Source organism: Mandrillus leucophaeus, unplaced genomic scaffold (genome assembly GCF_000951045.1).
Source record: "Mandrillus leucophaeus isolate KB7577 unplaced genomic scaffold, Mleu.le_1.0 Scaffold88, whole genome shotgun sequence".
NCBI classification, from domain to species: Eukaryota; Metazoa; Chordata; class Mammalia; order Primates; family Cercopithecidae; genus Mandrillus; species Mandrillus leucophaeus.
The window spans coordinates 5,990,556-6,014,731 of record NW_012109585.1 but is presented as its reverse complement, the minus strand read 5'-3'; the positions used below and the strand labels follow the sequence as shown (position 1 = coordinate 6,014,731).

Here is a 24,176-nt window from a genome sequence, read left to right as displayed (position 1 = left end):
ATCTTGGCTCACTGCAACTTCTGCTTCATAGGTTCAAGCGATTCTCATGCCTCAGCCTCCTGAGTAGCTGGGACTACAGGCACGCACCACCACGCCTGGCTGATTTTTTGTATTTTTAGTAGAGATGGGGTTTCGCCATGTTGCCCAGGCTGGTCTCGAACTCCTGAGCTCAGGCAATCCGCCTGCCTTGGTCTCCCAAAGTACTAGAATTACAGGTGTGAGCCACCATACCCAGTCAGGTTTGCTTTTAAAATACATTTGTTTAAGGACAGAAATGAGTTGATTTAAAGAGAAATGTTAAGTACATTACAGATGGTAATTAATTATAGCAAAATAGTAATGGCAATGCATGGATGTAGGAAATAGGACCTTAAGGAAATAATCAGAGCTATAGACACAGATTTATATCTAGGGATATTCCCGTAGATGAGGAGGTTCCTACCAATGGCTTATGTTACCATAAAGTAGAAACTACTCAGTTGTTCAGCAATTAGGGATTGGTTAAGTGATTTTTTCGTACTTTCATATGATGGAATACTACCATTATGAAAAACTATATTTAATACATGGAGGATTACATACTGTTACATAAAACTGGTTATAAAAGTATATACAGTATTGTAATTTTGTTAAAAATGAAGTGAGTGTGTGTGTGTGTGTGTGTGTGTGTGCGCCTGTGCCAAAATCAATGGGGAAAAAAGACTAGAAGAAAATATTTCCAAATGTGTTATCTATGGATCATTGGACTACAGGAGTTGTTTGTGTTTTCCTATAATAGACATATGTCACTTTTGTCACCAGAAAAAACAATATATCTATTTTTAAATTAACATGCTCCTAGGCCGACAAGACTACCTGGTATTTTGTCATCTGCAGGCATTCCTGGGTCCTTTCCTGCTCTTACAATTCAGTGAGGTCTCTGTGGCCTGCTGCAACATCATGGGGAAATAGTACTGTTAAGACGTCATTGTCATCTCTCAGTACAATCCAAGGTACTTGGTTTTGGAGTGTGCATATTTATATTTTTGGAGTAGAATGGGAGAATGTTTCTAAAATTCTCTCAAATAATTTTTATTGCTTTTTCTTCTTGACAGCTCCATTAAACAGGACCAAATTAGGATCCCATTTTTTAAGTAGGTCTGGATTATTAAGCAAGAATAGAGTAGATGCTGAGTCTCCTAGTTTCTTGTTTAGTCTTTCTTTAATTTCTACATTTTCTACTGACCATGAAGTTTTTAGATGTTGGATTTAATCGTGGTTCTGCATCACCTAGGTTAGAGATGTGTATATTTAAATCTGGACCCCTCTCTTCCAGAATTACAAAATCTCTGTTCATGGAAAAAAAAAAAAAAAATTTGCTGCAAGACTTAATGCTTAGCAGAAATAATTGCTACCTTTTGCCTAGCAAAAATTCCCCAAGTATTCTTTCTTAGGGCTTGTTCCTGGAGACTCATGAACTTTTTTGTGGGAATGGGGTTGGCAAGTTAAGCAAGTTAATGGTGTGTCTGTCTGGGAGTGCTCTACAGCCCTGGTGTGAGCTTCCTCCTTCTGTAAAAGTGCTGGGCTCTAGCCAGGGTGAGCCAGCCAGGGCCTGAGCCTGAAAGAGACCTGCTGTAGCATTCCAGTACCATCTGCCAGATTGCAGTGAGACCTTTGACTGGCCGGCTCTTCCCCTGCTTGGGTCCTTCAACTCCACTCCTCTCCATCCCCACGGCCACCACTGTGGTGCAAGCTCTCACACCTCTTGACTGAACCACAGCAGTGACCTCTAGCTAGTCCCTGCCTCCCCTTGCCCTTACGTCCAATCTGGTTTTTCACAGGAGCTAGTATGTCCTATTCTCCTACTGCTGCTGTAACAAATTACCACAAAGTCAGTGCCTTAAAACAACACAAATTTACTATTTTAGAAGTCCCGAAATTAAGGCTTTGGCAGGGCTGCGTTCCTTCTGGAGGCTCTAAAGGAGAATCGTTTTGTTACTTTTTCCAGCTTCTAGAGGCCACTGCATTCCCTGGCCCAGGGCCCCTTCCTCCTCTTCGAAGCCAAGTCTTTCTCGTGCCACATCACTCTGAGGCTCCTCAGATCTCCCCCTGCCTCCCTCTTATAAGGACACTGGTGATTACATTGGGCCCACCTGGATACTCTCCAATTCTCAGGATCCTGAATCACATCTGCAATGTCCCTTTTGCCATGTAGGGGAACATACGCACAGCCTCCAGGGATTCACACATAGACATCTTTGGCAGGGCCATTACTCAGCCTACATAGATAATCTTTTAAAAGTACACATCTAAATGCATTACTCCTCTGCCTAAGACCCTTGAGTGGTGCTCCAGTTCTCCAGGGTTAAGGCTCAAACTCCTCTTGTGGCTTGGAGTGTCATGCAAGGGTTGCCTACACTGCTTCTCCAGCCTCACCCTGCCTCCTGTCCCTGCTGACTGCCCACGATCCAGCTGTGCACAGGGTGTGCTTTTGACAGGGACACTGCTTGATATGGTTTAGATGCATGTCTCCTCCCAATCTCTTGTTGAAATGTGATCGCCAGCATTGGAGGTGGGACCTGGTGGGAGGTGTTTGGGTCATGGGGCTGGATCCCTCATGAATGGTTTGGTACCATCCCGGAAGTAATGAGTGAGTTCTTACTCTGTTCAGGTGAGAGCTGGTTGTTTAAAGGAGCCTGGGCATCTCCTCCCCTTTCTTGCTCTTTCTTGTGGCATGTGACACGCCAGCTCCCCCTTTACCTTTCACCATGATTGTAAGCATCCTGAGGCCTGACCAGAAGCCAAGCAGATGCTGGTGCCATGCTTGTACAGTCTACAGAACTGTGAGCCAAACCTCTTTTCTTTTTTTTTTTTTTTTTTTTTTTGAGACGGAGTCTTGCTCTGACACCTAGGCTGGAGTGCAGTGGCATGATCTTGGCTCACTGCAACCTCTGCCTCCCCAGTTCAAGCAATTCTCCTGCCTCAGCCTCCCAACTAGCTGGGATTACAGGCATGCACCACCACACCCAGCTAATGTTTGTGTTTTTAGTAGAGACAGGGTTTCACCATGTTGGCCAGGTTGGTCCCGAACTCCTGACCTCAGATGATCCACCCGTCTCAGCCTCCCAAAGTGCTGGGATTACAAGTGTGAGCCACTGCACCCAGCCTTAAACCTCTTTTTTTTTATAAATTATCCAGCCTCAGATATTCCTTTATAGCAATGCAAAATGGACTAACACATTGCTCCTCCCCACACTCCATCTCAGGCCTCCCCCTAGACGAGATCAGGCCTCCTGGAGGTGCTCTCACAAGGACTACATGCAATTCTGCTACCACACCTATCACAGATTAACATCTGTGCATTTATTTAGGTGATTATTTGACTAATAATAAATGTTCCTCTTATGTAAGTGCTCCATACAGGCAGAGACTATGTCTATTTCTTACCCATAATTGCATCCTTGGCACAGTGCCTGACATGCAGCTGTGGGCAATAAATGACATGGTTAGTAAGTCCTTGGAAATAAATGAATAAATGAATGGATATTAACAGCATTGTCATCGTGCTGTATCTCTTTTTCCCTGCTTTTTCTTCTGCTTGGCATTTGTCTCCTTTTCTATTGTTGCCTCCCTCCACTACAACAGAAGCTTCGTGAGAGCAGGGACTTTGTCTTGTGTGTTCACTCCTCTCTTCCCAGGTCCTAGAGCAGTGTCTGGTCCATAACACTCAATGGATATTTTGGGAATGAATGTCTGCAAGATGCTGAGAATCTCTCACAGAGTTTTCATATGTGACCCCTCTTTGAAATTGAGTATTACCAAGTTATTCATTTTAATGATTCAACCTAATTCAGTAATCAGGCAAATTGGCAGAGACCTAAAATATTTACCCGTCGTTGTGAGGATGAAATAAGTAAACAAGTGTGAGTTATTTAGAGCAGTGTCTGGTAACCACAGCCCTGTGTAAGAGTTTGCTGCTGCTGTTAAGAAATGCTTGACTTCTTATATCTTAGAGTTTTTGCTGACTCTGTTGCCTGTGTTGGGATCCCAAGCAGAAACTGTTTGTGGCCCAGCAGGTGTTGGCACTCGGTGAGTGCTCCTGGCTCTTGTGCCACCGTGGGGACCCAGGTCTTCCAGCTGCCTGAGGGTATAGGAGGGGCTTCAGGCGCATGATTGGGGCCGTTGCTTATGTTTTTCCGTTGTTTGGCCTGCAGGTGGCAGCACACCCTGGCCCCCCAGGCAGTCCTGAGGATGGCCAGCAGAGAAACAAGAAAATGGACTCCCTGGCTGCTGGAGAGTTGAATGCCAGCCACCAGCCATGGGTGAGTGGAGAGCCTGACCGGAATTTTTCTCTTATTTGTTCTGCATTATTTGTGTTTTGGTATATGAATTGCTGTAAGTCACATGTGTTCGATTTTGAGGCCATTTGTTGATTTTTGCGGTTTATTTACAAAAACAACAAACAATAGCAGTGAAACCAGAATTATTCCTGGAATGTATCAGAGAGTATGAGGGACAAGGGCGCATCCTCTGCATTGTAAGTGTGACTTCCCTTCCCCTCTGCATCTTAGGCCTGTCCCCTTTGCCATCCAAGGAGGAAGTATCCACCCAGAATAGTTCAACAAGTATGTGACAAGCTGGGAGGGTGAGGTGTTCTTTGCGGGGACCCTGCAGTCCTTCTTCCAGTCACTCCCAGGGTGGACTATTCTGCACTGCCATGCCTGGCCCCTCAGAACCCATGGTTTCCATCTGCCTGCCCAGGCCTTGCAGCCCCTTGGTGTACTTCTCCTGCTGATCCTCCCCTCTTCTTACCCCTATTAATTTCACAGCTCTATCTTATTTATCCCAAGATCCTATTTGTGCTGCATTCTGAGCACTTGAATGAGGATTGTTTATTTTCTATTTTGATCACATTTGTTAGCTTTGTGCTTAGAAGAAAATAATTTCAGTTTCATAAATGAGAATAAGCCCTTATGTCAAGGACCACTACATCACATCTTGGCATTCCAGTGAGGGGTCTAGTGAAGAGCTTCCCTGAATTTCAGTACCTTTCAAGGCCTCTCTTGAAAGAATGTGGAATTAATTTGGGTGGAGGCTTGTGCAAGGACTTTTTTTCTGAGTGTATTTGGCCAGTGGGCCAGTGGGGAAGCAAAGGCATGGACCAGAGAGAGGAACAAGGAAGAAGGAGAAGCTGGGGCTGCAGGATCCCATCTGCTGTTTGTACAGCTTCCCATGGCCCACCGTAGTGGCCACAGGGCACTGCTAGGAATCCTTCATGTGGCTGTTGCTTGCTGTTGGGTGACATGATTCAGAACTGTGTAGCTCCATGTCCAGTTCCACTCCGCATCTCACTCACAAAGCTCTAGTGTTGGGCTGTTGGGTTTTGGTGAAAGCAGGTGCTATGAAGAATGTATTGAAGGACAAATCAGTCCCTAAGGGACTTCGATAGACGCAGTCCTAAAAACATTTCCGGGCTGGTTTCTTTTTTTTAAACACCAGTTAACCGTTTTCAGTTTAACTGTGTTTTCCTTCCTGAAACCTTTAAGTGAGACTAATTGGTATGATTTTTTTTTTTTTTTTTTTTTTTTTTTTTTTTTTTTTTTTTTTTTTTTTTTTTTGGTATGCATTGTTTTTAGGGAGTTTCTCCACTTGTCAAGTCTGGGTTGGAGACAGAGATGAAATGGTTTTTTTTTTTTTCCCCACACAGACCAAGCATGCAGAAATGGGAATGATTTCAGTTTGTCTTTAATTTAATTTCTATATATTTATTTTCCTTTCCTTGGGAAATAGAGGAAATATTTGGGGGCATTTTCACCAAATTATAACTTGTAACTTCACATGAGCCTGTCAGCAGGAATTTCTGTGCATGTTTTAATGCCTGGTTGGGGGAGACATGAAAAGACAACAGACAGTTGCCCTCAAGGATCCTTTGTTCTGGCTGGGGAGTCACAACTTTGTTCCTCCCTTTAAGTAACACCAAATACTAGAGCCCCAGGGGCAGGTCTCATCATGAATGCCCAGTAGTCAGTGCCTAGAAAAACCTAAGTCCGGGAAGACTATGAGACCTGCCCCTGGGGCTCTAGTAAATTCAGATGAGAGAAAAGAAGGTGGGTGGTGTTTCCAGGCACACAGGTGTAAGAAGGACCAGGGAGTACCTAGGTCCAACTTGAACATCATTTGGAGGAGTGCAGAGAGATTGTATTGGACAGGTTGGTTAATCAGATTTCAGTGGTGGTGGGAGTTTGACTATCAAGCCAAGGAGATTGAATTTGATACCATAAAGAATAGGAAGCGTCCGGGCCCAGTGGCTCACGCCTGTAATCCCAGCACCTTGGGAGGCCAAGGTGGGTGGATCACGAGGTCAGGAGATCGAGACCATCCTGGCTAACATGGTGAACCCTCTTCTCTACAAAAAATACAAAAACTTAGCTGGGCATGGTGGCGCGTGCCTGTAGTCCCAGCTACTCGGGAGGCTGAGGCAGGAGAATGGCATGAACCCGGGAGGTGGAGCTTGCAGTGAGCCGAGATCACGAGACTGTACTCCAGCCTGGGTGACAGAGGAGACTCCGTCTCAAAAAAAAAAAAAAAAAAAAAAAAAAAAAGAATAGGAAACACAGTTGGCCCTCCATACCAGCAGGTTCTGTGTGTGGACCTGTGGATACGGAGGGCTGACTATGCTACACCATTTTTTGTTTGTTTGTTTTTTGTTTTTGAGATGAAGTCTCACTCTGTCACCCAGGCTGGAGTGCAGTGATATGATCTTGGTTCATTGCAACTTCCGCCTCCCAGGTTCATGCAATTTTCATGCCTCAGCCTCCCAAGTAGCTGGGACTACAAGTGCATGCCAGCAAGCCTGGCTATTTTTTGTATTTTTAGAGGAGACGGGATTTTACCATGTTGGCGAGGCTGGTCTCGAACTCCTGACCTCATGTGATCCACCCACCTCAGTCTCCCAAAGTGCTGGGATTACTGGCACGAGCCATTGTACCCAGCCCTACACCATTTTTTATAAAGAATTTGAGCATCATAGCTTTTGGTATCTGAGGGGCTGTTCTGGAACCAATCCCTTAAAGATGCTGAGGGATAACTGTAATAGGCTTCTGAATGGGGGACAACTGACTGTTTGAAATAGGAACTTTTATTTCCATTTTACATCTGCTTTTCAAATACTATCTTTTCAAATAATTCTCCAAAGTCACACAGTTGGTGGGCGGGGGTTGGATCTGCCAGACTGCAGAGTCCATGTACACACTCACCTCTGCACTGGCTTGCATTATCTCCAGACACAGGTTGGCCTGCATGTGACCAAGGCTCCACCCAGCCCTGACCTTGGATGACTCTGAGTCTATACATAGCTGCATTTGCGTGTCAGCCTTGCTCCCTGGGCTGAACTGTTTATAGGGTGAAAGGGGACTTTGGGTAAGTCACTTCCCTGTCTTCATGAGGCTCTAGGAAAGCAGGGGCAGGAACTGAGCTAGGCCTCCATGGTCTGCACAGCAACAACCCAGATAAGTTCCAAGAGCTGCAGAGGCTGTCAGAGAAGCTTCAGAGCAGGTCCCTGGGCAAGTCTCCTCCAAAGTGGGAGCTGCAGGGCTGATGCGGATCTAGGCAAGGTGACAGCACAGCTGCAGTCACAGCACAAGTCGATTCCTGTTACTGCCCTAATCCTCCAGCACAGGCAGGAGGAGTTGGGGGTTTGAAGTTTGAAGTTGGAGGAGTTGAACTTTGAAGTTCTCCATGCATTCCTTTGTCGTTCCTTCATAGAGTATTCAGCAAATAACTAAGCACCTAATTGTTCCAGGTCTGGCCCTGGGCCCTGGGCTTACAGCAAGGAACAAAACAACCCAAGTCCCTGCCCTCGTGCCGCTTACATTCCAGTGGGTAACACAATGTTAAGGAGAAGTGAAGTAGAAGAGGAAAGTAGGGAGAGGGGATAGAGTACTAGGGCCAGAGACCTAGAGGTCCAGGAAGGCCTCTCTAAGGAGGAGCATTTGTGCAGAAACCTGGCATTTGAGCTAGCCAGGGAGCTAGCAGTGTGAATGTCTAGGTTGCAGGCAGAGGGAATGGCAAGTTCATAGAACTTAGGGAACATAGGGAAGCAGTGAGTAGGGTGATGCATTAGGGAGAGAGGAGAGTGGGAAGAGCCGAGGCTGCATGGGGCCAGACCTTGCCACCTTGCCAGCTATTGAAGAAAGGTAGGGTTTCTTTCTTTCTTTCTCCAGCTCTAAGGTATGTTTCAGGCATCGTTCCTGGCTGACTGGCTGTAAATCTGCAGCCCTCCCAGAGAGCCTTTGATCGACCCAGTATCTTCCTATATCATCCCTTTTATGGCTGAACTAACCACTGTTCGTACAGCTATGAACCCTGCCTAATACAGAGCTTTGGAGGAGGAGGAGCGTGCCAACCAGCTTTATAGGGAAATTAAATATGTTTTTAAGGTTGGAAAAGATGCACTTGGATATTATATTAAAACATTTCAACTTTGGTAGAAAGGGCTCCACCTTGGCCATGGAAAGGGCCTTTGTCATCACTGTTTCCTCCCCTAGGAGCTAGGAGGCTGGGTCGGTCTCCTCCTCACCTGCCAGCCAAGGGCCTAAGCTGGTCACCCCTTGCTTGACCTTCCTGGTCTCACCTGTGCAATTCAGTTAGCAATATTATTCCTGCCTGAAGGGAAAGAGGACGAAAGAAATGATTTATTGAGGGTTATTTCTATGTTGGAGGTCTCTGATGCTGTGAATAATTTCCACAGAAGGTTCCTGGGGGTTGGTACTGTTCCCTGAGTTATGTCCGGGCAGGGGAGGGGGGTGATTTATGTTTATTTCATGCACCCTCCCCTCTTTTTTTTTTTTTTGCTTTCAAAACACTTTTACCTATGTCCTTGATCTCTGTAAAAGGGCTCTGTATGTTGTAGTGGTTAAGAGCATGGAAAAACAGATGTGGTGCTGAGTGCCAGGTCCACCTTTGCTAACTTTGTCACTTTGGGCTTGTCCCCTAACCAGCCTGCTCCACAGTTTCCTGTTCCCACTGGTCTAAGATACAGAGTGGTGACCCTTGCTCCTGTCAGAGTAGGTTTAAAGACTACACAGGTGGATTTTTCCCAGAAACAATACCACTCAGAATTTTCCTTCAGGCAGCATAGCACAGGGGAGATGTCCACACACAGTCACACCTGTGTTTGAATCCCGGCTTTGCCTTTTTGCTTGTGGGTGGGTGAGTTGGGAGTGTGCTTGAAAAATTATTCAGCCTCTTCAACTCTTAGTTTCTACCTCTATAAAATGGGAACAAGAATACTTACTTCAAAGATTTGTGGTATGAATTAAACAAAATACCCTGTTTGAACTGCTTAACATATGTGTGCACATGGTAGCCCGTGGTAGCTATTTTTATCATCATCATCATTGTTAGGCATGTCAGTGGCCTCTACCAGTCTGTAGGTGGAAGCAGCTTTCAAATGTGGCTCAGCCTCATGGAGGCTGTGCATTTGCTGTGACTCAGGATTCTAGAATGACTGAGTCAAAGATCTCAAACTTCTCTTTGCTATATTGTTATTTGCAGTCACACTCACACACTCAGTTATCCAGGGTGAGTAATTAAGTTTCTGTTGATGTAGGTTGCCATGCTGTTTATTTCCCTGTTTCTCTTCTGTTTAGTTCAGCGTCCTTCAAAGAAGACAATAGTTAAGTAGCTAAGCTATATTGAGGGCTTAGTATACTAAAAGTGTTACGTAAATTAGCCCCTTTCATTCATGTAACCAAATTTAGAAACAGTTTCAATAATGCCTAAGACTACGCTGCTACCCTGCAGCAGACCCAGGCTTCACATGTCCCATTCCAGAGACAACACTGGCCTCTGTACTGCCTGCCTTTAAACAGGACAGTGGTTGAATTTGGTGACCTTGAGAGATCAGGTAGTCTAGTCTTTCTTACCTCCTTTCCAGGGTGAGCTGAGCATCACAGAGGGGGAAAATCTGTGATTTTCTTGAGAAAACTTTACAGCAAAAACTGTTGGCTCTGCCCCTGATAGCCATTTTTATGATCTGGAGGGACAGTGGCTTCTTCCTAGAGCCCCTTTGCAGTGTCCCCTTGAGGCCAGCTGTCCATCCTTGAGAGCAGTTAGGAGAGCCATGTTGAGAGTGTGCTCAGTCCTCAGTTGGAAACCTGGAAACGCAGATCATGAGGGTGGTGTCCCACTGGCACATGGTGGGTGGGGCTTTCTGCCACCCTGGCTGTGTGTGGCATCCGGTGCAAGTGGTAGCCAGATATCATGCCCACCTGCCCTCGAGCTGTGTGCCTGCAGCTGGCTCCTTCCTCACAGATCTGCATCCCTTCGGCGCTGGGGAGCAGAGGAAGTGGTCTGTGGGCCAGCTGAATTGCCCAGGGAGCTGAGTCACTGGTTGATTTCGGCCTGCCCTGCAGTCCCTGGGGTGACTATGGTGATAGGGGAGAGAAATCTGCTTGTCTAGGGGCCTTGAAGCCTGAGAACTCACACACTCCAGGAGGTTTCTTCATGCCACAAGCATTTACTGAGCACCTACTTTGTGCCTAAAGAGGCCATGCGAGAGCCCTCAGCATGGGAATGTGTGTTGGGCTGCCTGGAGCCCAGGTGACTGGTGGCCACCAGGGAGCTCCACTGCTCTTAGAAGGATCTGAGGCTGGCAGAGGGGCCAGGTTGGTGTGCTACTGTTTATCTGAGCAGATTCCGTGACAACCAGGAGATAAATGCCTGAGGTCAAGCAACCCCTGGAACAAGATTAGGTATCTGGGTAGGGTGGGACCTATACTGTGATTTGGAGACCCTTAAGTGACCAGTATCTTCTGGATGACTATTCAGTACACTTAAATAATTTGTTAATTAACTAATCCCTCATCCTACTCCAGAAAGGATTGAAAGTGATTCAATTCAGCAGGTGTTTTAGAGGGAGGAAGGCATCCTGAGCTTGCTCTGAGTGAAAAGCTGGGGTTTATTTAGGCCCCGAGAGGGTCATTTACCAGCTGCCAGCCCAGCTCCACACTCCTAGGGCTGGCTCCCATGAAAGCACAGCCTTTGCTGCCAAGGCTGGTTTGCAGCGTTTCTGTGATTGCCTCCTGGTCTCTTTGCAACAAGTGGCCCCGACACCTTCCTGCCTTGACACAAATCATGTGACTTAAGAGGAGCAACCTGACCTCAATTACCAGGTGCAAACATCAGTCACTGAGAGTAAGCAGGAGGCCTCCAGTGTCTCTGGTTGTTTTAGCCTCCAGCATTAAATATTAAGAGTGAACTGTTCAGGGTGTGATAAAAGCTGTGTCTCACAGTTTATGATTTCCAGTAAACCAGAGGGCTTAAAGGAAGGGCCAGGGACAGGTGAGAGATTCCAGACCCGGCCCTCTGCTGAGCTGGTAGAGCAATTTCTGCAGGAATGGGAGGGGCAGGGAGTGAGGCCACAGCTAGTAGAGATTTGCCCTCTTCTGTGCCACAGCTAGAGAGCCACATTGTCTGCTCAGCAGGGCCCAGGAAGTGAGGCCAGTTTCTGCTCCCAACCAGGCAGCTGCATGCACTCTCAGCATAGGGATATGGGAAAAGGAAGAAGTGTGATGTGTCCTCACTGTGCTGGCCATTGTGCCTGCCTCCTGCTGGGTGTCAGGCCAGCCAGGATCCCTGGGCACATTCCTCTATCAGTGTAGGCAATGGGCGGCTCCAGCTGCTCTCACAGAAAGCTAGAGGAACATTTCAGTATTAGGAGCCTGCAGACACATGGGCTGGGATTGCTCAGCATCTGGCCTTCATGGGGAAGTCCAGGCCACAAGGAAGCTGCAAGCAGGCAGCATATCCCACTTTGGCCTAGGAAGGGAACTGAGGTCCCCCTCCCAACCTGCAATGTCATGAGGAGACTCAGCCCTTTCTGAGTTTCTCTAGAGCACCTAATCTGACAGCAGTGATAGAAGCCATACATCAAATTAACTCAGCATGCAGTAACAGTGGCATGCATTCATTTAGTAAGTATTTAATGAACACTTCACTCTCTGCCACACACTGTGCTAGGTGCTGGGCATACAATAGTGAACAGACAAGGTCCCTGCTCAAATGGAGCTACAGCATAATGGTGGAGATAGAAAGAAAACACAGAAATAAAACATTGGTGCTAGCAGTAAGTGCTCTCTAACAAATTAAAATAGACTGAAGTGTAATCAAGTGACTGACTGCTTTGGATTGGGTAGTCAAGGATAGCCTCTGAGGAAGTGGCATTTCAGGGGATACCTGAAAGAAAAGACTAGAAAAGAGCAGGTGAAAGAGCAGACTCTGTCCTGTCTGCTGTAGGTGCAGGAGAGCTAGAGTGATAGGAGGAGAGGAAGAATGTTCTAGAACATATAGCTTGGTTAACTTGGTGCTTCGGTGTTTGTGATACTTTTTTGCTTATTTTCTGAATTACGCTCTAAACATTCATTCACTAAAGCTTTATTGCATGCCCTCTGAGTGCCAGGAATTTTGCTGGATGACATTAAAATCAAGATGACTATGTCAAGTCTCTTCTCAAGGGGTGTCCAGTGTGTTGGGAGAGATGAGCCAGGAAACCAAGACACTGTGGAAGTACTGTGAGTGAGAGAATCAAAGAGGGCTAACAGGAGCATGTGGAAGGGCTTCCCAACTCCCCATGGGCAGTCTAGCAAGGCTCCCAGAGGAGAGGACACTTGAGAGGTCCTGGAGGCTGAGGAAGGTTAGCCAGGAAGAGAGTGTATGTCCCAGGCACAGAGAGTGGCCTGTGCAAAGGCCTGGAGGATAGGCTAAGCAAATGAGAGAAGGATGCTGGAGGGTCTTGGAGATGGAACAGGTGGCCAGGACCAATCACAGAAAGCCTGGAATGCTCTGCTCTGGCGCCTGAACCAGACACCGGAGAATAGCTTGTAGAACGAAGACAGATTCCTAAGGGGCCAAGTCAGCAGCTGGTAAAGGCTGGAAGAAAGGACACTGAGTTTATGAGCCACTCTTCAGACCACTCTCTGGGGCTCCCTTCCTACCTGGGAGCTATCCCATGTGAGGACCAACACAGTGTAGCCATTTCCCAAATCAGAGTAGAACTTTCACCTGACCCAGGCACCTAGGCAGGAACATGCAGGTATTTAAACATCCAGGTTAACACATTTGACTACTTGGTTTTGGGGGAGCAGGCATGATGGGTTAAGACCTATTAATCTAGAAGTAAACACTAGGTTTGGTTTTTAGGGCAGGAAGACCTTCCTTGCAAAATCCCTTTCTGGCAAGTCTCACTGGGCTGTAAAATTGCAAATGCACTGTTATCACATCCCAGTAAGTGCATGATTTGATTTTAAAGTAAGATAATCTTGCATTCATTCCAGCCTCATAGGGAACATACAGTTTTCTCCATCCTTTTCTCTTACTTACTCTCCTTCTGTTTCCCTCTGTCATCTCTTATCCCCAGAGCCCCTGGTTATCTTTTTTATACACTCATTACTACTTCATAACACTCCAATATAGATAACAATACTTGATTATTTGGAAGTTATCTCAACTATACGTGAGCTGATGAAAACCAGGAAATAAGCAATAAGCAAAACAGGCAGACAGAGAGTCCAAAGTCCAACATAAATTAACATTTGTTGAGGATTTGTGGACTTACTATGTTCCAGGCATTATGCTAACCTCATCACGGTTTCTATTTTGTTTAATCTTCTATTTGCTCCTGCAGATCCACTCTCCATCCTCTGCCTGCTCTGGGCTGGGAGGCTGACCTGAATGGGCCACATCGCTCATCTATCTTGCCTCTGGCTTCTGGTTAGATTTGGTCCATGGCCCTTTCTCCCCAACTAGGTGGCTCAGGGACCCAAAGGCAACTTCCTGGCTGTTCCCCCAAAGTCTCCCTCCAACTCGCAAGTGACATCAGATTCTGTAAATGCTGGGAAGTAGAGAAAATTCTGTACCTAGGGATTCTCTAACTAAACTACGGCTAAAATTAAATTTTAGGTGTTTTTGACACCCTTCCGATTAGCTGCCTCCTTTGGGTCCCCTTACCTATTTATTCCCTTCTTTCATAACTTCAGGTTAGGAGTGGTAACAGCTCCCCATTGTTGCTAGCCCCAAATGCTTCACTGTCTCATCTTCATTTCCCTAAGCCCTCCCCACATCTTTGTAAACAGTCCCAGTTCAAGTTCACCATCTGTTTCCTACCCAACTTGATGATACGATGAGGTAAGCACTGTATTAGCCCATCTTAAGACAAGGAACCTGAGCCCCAGAGAAGCGTAATAACTTGTCCCAGAACACACAGCTGGTAAACCACAGAGCTAGGTCTCAAATCCAGGTGTTTCTGATTCCAAAGCATGGGCGCGTTTCGTCATTATATCACATAGCTTCCCACTCCCTAAAGATCGTCTCCCCCAGAGATGTGGTGGTATGTGCCATGAAACATCAGTTTACTCTGGTATTTTTCCCAATCAATAACCATTTAAAAAGAGCAAACACTAGAAGTAAGTGCTTTCAAATAAATCGTGAGAGGTAACTGGTGGTGGTCTGGATGGAGAAAGGCACACTAACTATTCAAAATAGGCTTGTGAACTTCAGAAGCCTGTGGAGTCCACACTTGCTGTGTGCTCTGCACCTTCCTTCTCTGTGCCTTCTGAAGGGTGGTGGCATTGACATCACCATCTGTGGGAGCTCACGTAAAGTCCTGAATTTGCCAGAAGACATAATTTGAGGTTGCCTAACATCACCACCGTGTAGTATCCAAACACTGGTCCTTATTTTAGTGGCTGGTTTTCTTGTTTAATTTGTGATACCCCAAGAACATGACAGAGGTTCTTTTTTTTTTTTTTTTTTTTAAGTTCTGAAACTGCTGAGTCAGTTTGCATGAGGATATTACTTTTTTTAAGGAACTTTCAAAAACACCTAAAATTTAATTTTAGCCGTAGTTTAGTTAGAGAATCCCTGGGTACAGAATTTTCTCTACTTCCCAGCATTTACAGAATCTGATGTCACTTGGGAGTTGGAGGGAGACTTTGGGGGAACAGCCAGGAAGTTGCCTTTGGGTCCCTGAGCCACCCAGTTGGGGAGAAAGGGCCATTTTTACCCTGAAACTCTGTTCTGTTCATGTGCACTGTCCCAAGGTTCTTATGAAGACAGTCAGCTCTTGACTGTCTTCACGACTTGTCTGGCAAGCTCTTCAATACCTTAGCCAGACAAGACCATAAAAGGCCTGCTTCACTTATATTTGACTGTTGGTAAGGTTGATCCTGAAATCTTTTACATATGTATTTCGTTTGATAATTTTGTTCACATGTATGTTAGAAACTGCTCATTGCTCTACAGTATCCATTCCCTCTCTTAGTAACAAAACCAATTTTTTGCTGATCCCTTTTCCACCTAGCTAAAAACTATATTCCCCTGGCAACTTTGCAGCTAAGTATGATCATGTGGCTGAGTTCTGAACAATGGATGCAAGGGAGTGTCATATGGGACTTCGAAGCCAGCTCCTTAACAGGAGGGGGTGTGCCCTCTATTCACCCTCTTTTCTCCATCTTACTTTCTTAAATGAGGATGCAGTGACTATCACTCTAGCAACCACCACGAGACATGAGGATGACAGCTGCACTTTAGGAATAGGGGCAGGATGAGCCAGAAGAAGCGTAGGTCCCTGGTGACACCTGGAGCCACCAAACCAGCCCTGAACTGACCATTTCTGGACTTTTTTTTTCAATGCGAGAAAGAAATAAACTCCCGTCTTGTTTAAGCCGCTGTTGTTTTCTGTTTTATGTAACTGAACAAAATTTTAACCAATACAAAATAATGTTTATAATACAAAATACCATAATCAATGCTGTTTTTCTTTTTCTTTCTTTTTTTAAGAGACAGGGCCTTGCTTTGTCAACCAGACTGGAGTGCAGTGACACAATCATAGCTCACTGTAGCCTCAAACTCCTGGGCTCAAGCAGTCCTTTTACCTCAGCCTCCAGAGTAGCTGGAACTATAGCTGTGCACCACCATACCTGCCTAACTTGTTTGTTATAGAGATGGGATCTTGCTATGTTGCCCAAGCTGGTCTTGAACTCCTGGGCTCAAGCAATCCTCCCACCTGGGCCCCCTGAGTAGCTGGGATTACAGGCACATACCACCATGCCCAGCTCCAGTGCTGTTTTTCTTTGCAGCATGTATTTTTATTACTGATTAAAAATTCATCTGTGTTTTTTGGGTTTTGTTGTTGTTTTGTTTTTTCACTTTTTTTTTTTTTTTTATATGAAGTCTCACTCTGTCTCCTGGGTTGGAGTGCAGTGGTGCAATCTCAGCTCATTGCAATCTCTGCCTCCTCGGTTCCAGCGATTCTCCTTCCTCAGCCTCCTGAGTAGCTGGCCTTACAGGTGCAAGCCTCCATGCCCAGCTAAATTTTTGTATTTTAGTAGAGACAGGGTTTCACCATGTTGCCCAGGCTGGTCTCAAACTCCTGACCTCAAGTGATCTGCCCATCTCGGCCTGTCAAAGTGCTGGGATTACAGGCGTGAGCCACACCCAGCCATATGTTTTTTATATATGAAGGACATGTCCTTTCTGTCACTGTTGCTGTAAATATAATCCCTTGTTTTTGCTTGCCTTTTGATTTTGTTTATGAGTTCTGTTTTTAAAGTCTTAGTGTTTGTTTTTTAATATAGCTAAAATTTCTAGTCCTTTAAAATGCTGTTTGCTCTTTTATCCAAAATTCTTCTCCCCTTAGATAAGTATTCACCAATATTTTTCTGGTTTTTCAATGACTTCACTGTTTACCATTAGCATTTTAGTCCATTGGTGAGTACTGTTAGTAAGTTTTTAATCTTTTGTAGGTCATGAGTGTTTAGGCCTAAATACTCTCCTGAGTTCTAAAGCAGGAGCCAGCGTCACCTCCTGTTTGTACACCCTGTCCTGGCCTGAGCCTCCTGAAGGCTGGCACATTCAGCATAGACCCCTCTCACTCCTACTTCCCACCCACTGCCCTTCTGTGGGTCACCTGCCCACTACTCAAGATAGCACTCTTGGCTTCTTCTGGAGCTTCTGTCTTCACCACCCTGTGTTCGGTTCTATTCCAGCTCATCTCTAATTTCTGTTTACCTTGACCCAGCCGCTGACAGTCTTCCCAACTATTCTAGGAGCTTTTTGTTATTTCTTCTCTGGAAATACAATATAAATAATTTTTATATGGTTTTCCAAGTAGATATGAAACTTTTTAAATTAAAAATTTGTGTTCTAATAAGAGAAATGAACCATATTCATCATTTTAAGAAGTGGAAAATATAGAAAAGCACCAAGCAAAATAAAAACAACATAGAAAGTAAAAAGTGAAAGCCCTACTACCTTCAAGAGGTGACCTCTGTCAACAGTTGATGTATCTCTTTCCAGACTTATTTATACAAACAAATGTGGATCTTTATAAATATACATATGCACAGCTTTGTTCATGAAAACGGGAGCATGCTATATACTTTGTACAGCAACTGGCTTTTTTTTTGAGACAAAGTCTCACTCTGTTGCCCAGGCTGGAGTGCAGTGGCAAAACCTCGGCTCATTGCAACCTCAACCTCCCGGGTTCAAGCGTTTCTCCGGCCTCAGCCTCCCAAGTAGCTGGGATTACAGGCACCCGCCACCATGCCCAATTAATTTTTGTATTTTTAGTAGAGACGAGGTTGCACCATGTTGGCCAGGCTGGGCTCGAACTCTTGACCTCAGGTGATCCACCCACTTCAGCCTCCCAAAGTGCTGGGATTACAGGCATGAGCCACCGCTCCTGGCTAGCAACTGGCTTTTTACAAATAGCAGTCTATTGTGTATGTTTCTCTATGACAGTACATAGAGACCTGCTGTCTTCTTTTTAAAGACTACTTGGTATGTATTCTACCACATAGATGTACAGCTATTTCATCTCCTCCCCTACAGATGACCACGAAGTTTTCCAATGTCCTGATAACATTTATAGGCCACTACATCCTCATTTTTATACTTTTATGCTTTTGTGCTAGTGTTTCTATAAAATAGATTTCTAAAATTGAGACTGTTGAGTTAAAGGATATATACATAGTAAGTTGTATATACTTCCAGTTGCCCCTTGTTGAAACCTTGTACCAATCAATGCAGCATCCTTTTAAATGGTCTTTTCATTGCCCATTGCTTCCCTGTCTCCCCCACCCCCCGGCTCTTCACCCTGGTGCTAGAATTGCTTTTATGAAACTCAGATCTGACCATGGCTTACCCTGTTTAAAATACCTCAATGGCTCCTCACTGCCAGCAAAACCCAAACATTCATCCAAGGTCCTTCCCAGTTGGAGTCCTCTAAGAAGCAGACACCAAAACAGAATGAAAAGTGCAGAAGATTTATTGGGGGGAAGAAGAGCTAATGCCTATGAAAGATAAAGGAGAAAGGAGCAGAAGTACGGAGAGAAAAGACAGCTTTCAGACTGCAGTCCGGATCTAACTCCTGGGACGCAAGAGAGGGAAGGATAATTCTGTTGAAAGAGCATCAGACTGTGATTCTTGCTGTGTAAGAATGTCTCAACCAGCCCAGCAGGGAGTTCCAGCCAAAGATTGCCCAGGGGAAGAGTCCCACTTCGGGCAGAAATGGACAGGCCGGAGCAATCCTGCCATGTTTTGCCACTGGCTGGGGGCCACCCAGGAGGCAACATGGTCTGACTTGAAGGGTGCGGTGGATCCGAGGCTGCAGCCTGTCAGCTGTCTGCACTCCATGCAACAGGTCCTTTGAATGGCATGTGTTCATGGCTGTCATAAACTGCAGCCTGACTTTTAGCCTTACCTCCTTTGTTCTTGCGCTCCGACCCTGTGTTCTGGCAACACTGGCCTGACTACACGCCGTATCACACACGACCAACTGCCCATTCCACCCCCAACCCTGACCTTTGCTCACTCAGTTCTTTCTGCCTGGAATGCCACTCCTTCCCAGTTATACCCAGCAAAATCCTTATGTGCTTTCAAGGCCCAACTTAAACAAACACCTTCTCTGGTTGACCTCACCATGTAGAATTAATTGTTCCTTGCTCCTTTGGTGCTATGTGTAGATTAGTACTTCCCAGGTTGGAGTATTCTTAGCTGTTTTTTTCTCAGATTTTTGTCTCCTCTAAACCTAGCAAAATGTCAGCACACAGTTCATGTTGACTGAGCTGTTTCCCTGCTCCTCCCAAAGCACCTTGAGGTTGCAGAATTCCAACTCCTGGAATGGTTGGAAGTGCACGGTATATGGTCAATGAGTGTTTGTTGAGTTGTCTGGGACCTCGTATTGGTGGGGTGAGGTGGGCAGAAGGCTGCTGAGGATGGGGATTGACTGTTGTTGGGGCTCACCAGTCTGGGGCCGCATTGGAGTTCTAAGACTAGAGCACATCTTCCCCTGTTTTTGTCTTCCTCCATTATTTGGAAAGACCCCAGAGGTGGGTTTTTTTTGTTGTTGTTGTTGTTTTAAGTAATTGTTTTATTGTCTCTGGTCAACAAATGAGAACTTTTATGGGTCTTCCCTTTTTCAACCACATTTTCATGAGTTGGGATTTTGCGTTTCTTCATTACCCATTCTCCTCATGGGTATAAAAAGAGCCATTATTATACCCGGGATGAGAGTTCCAGGTCAGATGGGTAATCATTTTAATACTGGAGGCTCATGGGATACAAGGAGTTGGGAAGGTAGAAATGATATTTTTCCTCTTCCTCTTTCCCACACCCACCAGTTAAAGAACTTCCCTGGGAGTGGACCTGTGGGAAGTGGTCAAGGGTTTCCGGGGTGGGCACAGCAGGGAGTGACATCAGGGCTTGGTGGGGATGAGGTGGGTAGAGAGGACAGAGAGGGACTCTCCACCTTCCTTTGGATCTACCAGGATGTTCCTTGGGTGCTGTCCCTCAGCAGAAGGAGGCTAGAGCTGAGGTGGCCACACCCTCCACTCATCTTCAACCCCTTCAGTCTGTGAGGCCCTCAGAGGAAACCCTTCCAAGGTGTAAGGGCTGTGTGCCTCTGCCTTCCCTCTTAGGGTGCTTGGCACAGGTGGAAGCAGAGAGGTTCTGGGCTGAGGCTTCGGTTGTCAGTGCTAGCTTGACAGCAGTTAAGAATTTTTTGTTGTTGTTTTTTAAAATTTATTTTTCTTTAATTTTTAATGTAGTTAAAATTTATACATAATTGAAACCACTTCAATTTATACATATTGAAACATCACTATGTACCCCATAAATATGTATAATTATTATGTATTATCATTGTCTGGGACCTCATAATTATTATGTGTTATAATGATTATACATATTTATGAGGTACAGAGTGATGTTTCCGTACATATTATGTACAGTGATCAGATCAGGGTAATTAGCATATCCACCATCTCAAGTGTTTGTCATCTCTTTGTGTTGGGAACAGTCACTATCCTTCTTCTAGCTATTAGCAGTGGTTAGGGATTTTTGGAGGTTGTGCAGTGTGAAGAAGCCTGTGGGCCAGAGGTTCTTATCACAGACTCTTCTTCAGGAGTTATGAACCAGCCTTCCCCAAAGTGTTATCAAACTGTGCCTTTGGTGGAGGCATAGCTCTCATCAGATTCTTTTTTGCCAGAAAGATCTGTGAATGAAGCTGCTACTATGTTAACTCAAAGAACAGCCTCCCTAATAAAGAAGAGGATGTGTTCCTACAAGAGCCAGGTTTTAGTTGGATTATTGGTGTGAGTGATGAAGACCTCAGAATGGCTCTAGAAAGAAGCCCAGATCTCAGCTTTGCACTGTGATTGTCCCCCAGCAACTTTGCATTCCCCCTGTATGGGAATAGGGACCTGTGGATTCTGTTGCCATAGATCCAGAGATTGGACCCAGGAAAGTGAGACCAGGTGGTCTGACACCTGCCTCCAGAGCGGACAACCCAGAGACAGAGCAGACACCTGCAGGTGTAGGGGCTCGGGGGAGAAGACAGCTATGTTTATCTTCATAGATGTCAGGCCTCTGAGCCAAAGCTAAGACATCATATCCCCTGTGACCTGCACATACACATCCAGTCGGCCGGTTCCTGCCTTAACTGATGACATTCCACCACAAAAGAAGTGAAAATGGCCTGTTCCTACCTTAACTGATGACATTACCTTGTGAAATTCCTTTTCCTTTACCTACCCAAATCCTATAAAACGGCCCCACCCCTATCTCCCTTTGCCGACTCTCTTTTCGGACTCAGCCCGCCTGCACCCAGGTGATTAAAAAGCTTTACCGCTCACACAAAGCCTGTTTGGTGGTCTTTTCACATGGACAGATGCGCAGGACAATAGACTAGGAATATCAGTACGAATAGAATAGTCCTAGGCTTTGAAATGAATTTTAGCGTTCATTATTATTTGGTCATTCTAAAAACCCCTATTTTGAACCTCCACTTCAGAGAAATAGTTATGATGTTCTCAGAAAATGTCGGGAGTGTGTGGTGCACAGCAGTGGACAACAAAGGAAGAGAAAGCCAGAAAAGGAGAAAAGTGAATAAAAAGAAACTTCTCAAATTAGAGCAAAATACGAACTCAGTTATGCAAGCCTACAACTGTAACGTGACAACTTCTCCGATTTTGACAGTCCCCCTCCACTTGTATTTTTTAAGTCCCGGCCACAGTTATAAATAGGAAACCATATCTGTTGAGACTTCCCAAGGGTTACATAAACAGTTTGGATGGTTATATCTTTTTAAACAACAGTTTCTACAAACACTGAAAAAATCCCACTTATTTAACAATCTGGTGCCTTGAGCCAATCCTGGGAGTCCCTGGGAGGCCTTGCAGAATCACTTCCTTCTGACTGTGAGTGGGGGCAGGGGCCCGCTTCTTGAGAGAGAGCAGGGGAGGAAGAACCCAGTGTGTATGTGGGGGGTGAAGGAGGGAGGAGTGGGGTGGTGCAGAGGGAGGGAGGAGGAGGCCCCAGACTGCCACTCATACAGGCAGCTGTATCTTGTCACCAGGAGAGAGCAGGGACCCAGGATGGAGCAGACATAGGTCTTCTGGGGACTCAGCCCTTTCGGGAGGGAGTGTGTGCTCTAGGCACACCCTTCCCATATGACAATCTGATATGATGGTGGAAACAGGGTCCCTGGGCCCCAAAATTATGTTGGGAATGTTTCCTTCTCTCAAGCTGGAATAGCTGAGGTTTATCTGAGAAATACCTGTGCCTCTTTCGACACATCGTAGTCACTAACCCCTTGTTCCTGCTCCAGGAGCCTCCAAAAAGTCATCTAGACCAGAAAAATTGGTCTTGTGTAGTGGTGGGAGTGGCGTAATGTCATTCCCCTCTATTTAGGTATGAGCTGTACCTCAGTTTTGTCATTAGAAATATAATTTTAGGCACAGTGGCTCATGCCTGTAATCCCAGCACTTTGGGAGGCCGAGGTGGGCAGATTACTTGAAGTCAGGAGTTAAAGACCAGCCTGGGCAACATGGTGAAACTGTATCTCCACTAAAAATACAAAAATTAGCTGGGCACAGTGGTGGGCACCTCTAATTCCAGCTAACCAGGAGGCTGAGGCACAAGAATCACATGAACCAGGGAGGCAGAGGTTGCAGTGAGCTGAGATCACGCCACTGCACTCCAGCCTGGGGGCAACAAGAGCAATACTCCATCTGAAAAAAGAAAAGAAATATGATTTTAGTTAAGTGTTCTCCCTTCCCGGGTGTCTTTTTGGAAGTGCAGTTAGCTAAAGATACATAGCTCATTACTGTAAATTAATTTTATTGAACTGATCCACGCACTTCCATTTAAAGAGGACTCGGTCCAGTGGGTCTTACCTTTTTCTGAGGTCCCACACCCCTTCCAGAATCTAATGGCGCACATGGACCCTTTCCCCAGGAAAATTCACAAACATCCAGAATTTCATATGCCCCTAGGGGATTTAAAAGACCCCTTTGACTCCACCCTGGGCTTCTGAGTTGTTATGAGAGGGTGGCACATGGAAAAAGTGGTGGTAAGGGGCGAGGAACAGGGACAAACAAGGAACCTGGGTCCTTAAGAGATCACGTGGTTGTTTTACCCAAGACTTGGCATACAAAAATATCAGAAATGAGTGTCTGCTGCCAATGGGGTCACTGCGCGTCCTGGAAAAAAGGTATGCCTTCATCTGCAGTGATACACAGCCATGGTGTTGGGACTGGCACACTGCATCTCTAAGCCGCCAAGAGCTTGACCCTGGATAGGACGAAAACTGCCCCAGAGGTGCTGGAGCTGGCTTTATGCTGGGAAGGTGGATGGCAGCTTGCGTCCATCTGGTAGATTGAGGTCCTCTTGGCAAGCCTACTACCATCACCTCCCAGCAGAAGAGGTAGGGGTAGGACCCCGCACTGCAAACTCATAACCTTGAGTCCAAGATCTCGCGCTCTCTCTCTCTCTCTTTTTTTTTTTTTTTGGGGGAAGTCAGTTGTATGATGTAGCTTGTGACTCCCAGGGTATTGTTCTACTCAAACTGGGGAAAACATGGGGAAAGTTTCTGGATCTAGACTTCATCCACAAGCATCACAGGGGATTTTGAAAGTGATGCAGCATAGTGAAATGAGCATAGGGATCGTTTAGAGTCCAGCGCTTGTTATTTGAAGCTCCTCCTGTCTATGTGGTGACTCAAGGAGGGGAGAATTTCCCCTTTGTGAGCCAGCTGGACAAGTGTCAGCACTGCTGTCTTTGCAGGCTCTGGCACAGAGGAGCAGGGCCTGGACTAAAGGGAATCTCCAGGGTTTGGGGGTCAGACCCAGCTTAACACACATGAAAAGGAGTGATCTTTCTCTTAAGCCAGTGAGCCAGGATCCCCCTACACCCCACAGAGCCCTTTCCACCATCTGGCACAGCATCTGATCCAAACAGGGCGCATGTTTGTTGCACTGCCTGGAGGTTCAGCTCCCATCCATACCACAACACAGGACAAGGCCCGGGCTTTGCACAGCACAGTCAAGTGAACACACTCTCACGATCTGATGCAGTCCTTCTCCCACACCCACCATCCAATTTTTTCCTTCACTTCTTTGTCTTTTTTAATATTAGTAATTTTTGTTATTTCTGTTAACTGGACTTCTTGGAATTAAGATTAATTAAGCAAGATACACTAGCCATAGATGAAAAGATGGGTAAATTGAACATTTATGAACTTTTGTTCATCAAAAATACCATTAAAGGGTGGAAAGGTGGCCAGGTGCGGTGGCTCACACCTGTATTCCCAGCACTTTGGGAGGCTGAGACAGGTGGATCACAAGGTCAGGAGTTTGAGA

General features: G+C 45.7%; 1 protein-coding gene across 3 annotated transcripts in view; it reads left to right on the top strand.

Moving 5' to 3' along the window:
- The window catches only part of LOC105531347 (uncharacterized protein C5orf56-like), a 73,624-nt gene that overhangs the window by 11,449 nt on the left and 37,999 nt on the right, over nucleotides 1–24,176 (top strand). For all 3 annotated transcript variants that reach the window (XM_011969265.1, XM_011969266.1, XM_011969267.1), the window contains exon 2: nucleotides 4,194–4,301. In XM_011969265.1, coding sequence (XP_011824655.1) covers nucleotides 4,194–4,301 — 108 coding nt within the window. The remainder of the gene's footprint in view (nucleotides 1–4,193; nucleotides 4,302–24,176) is intronic.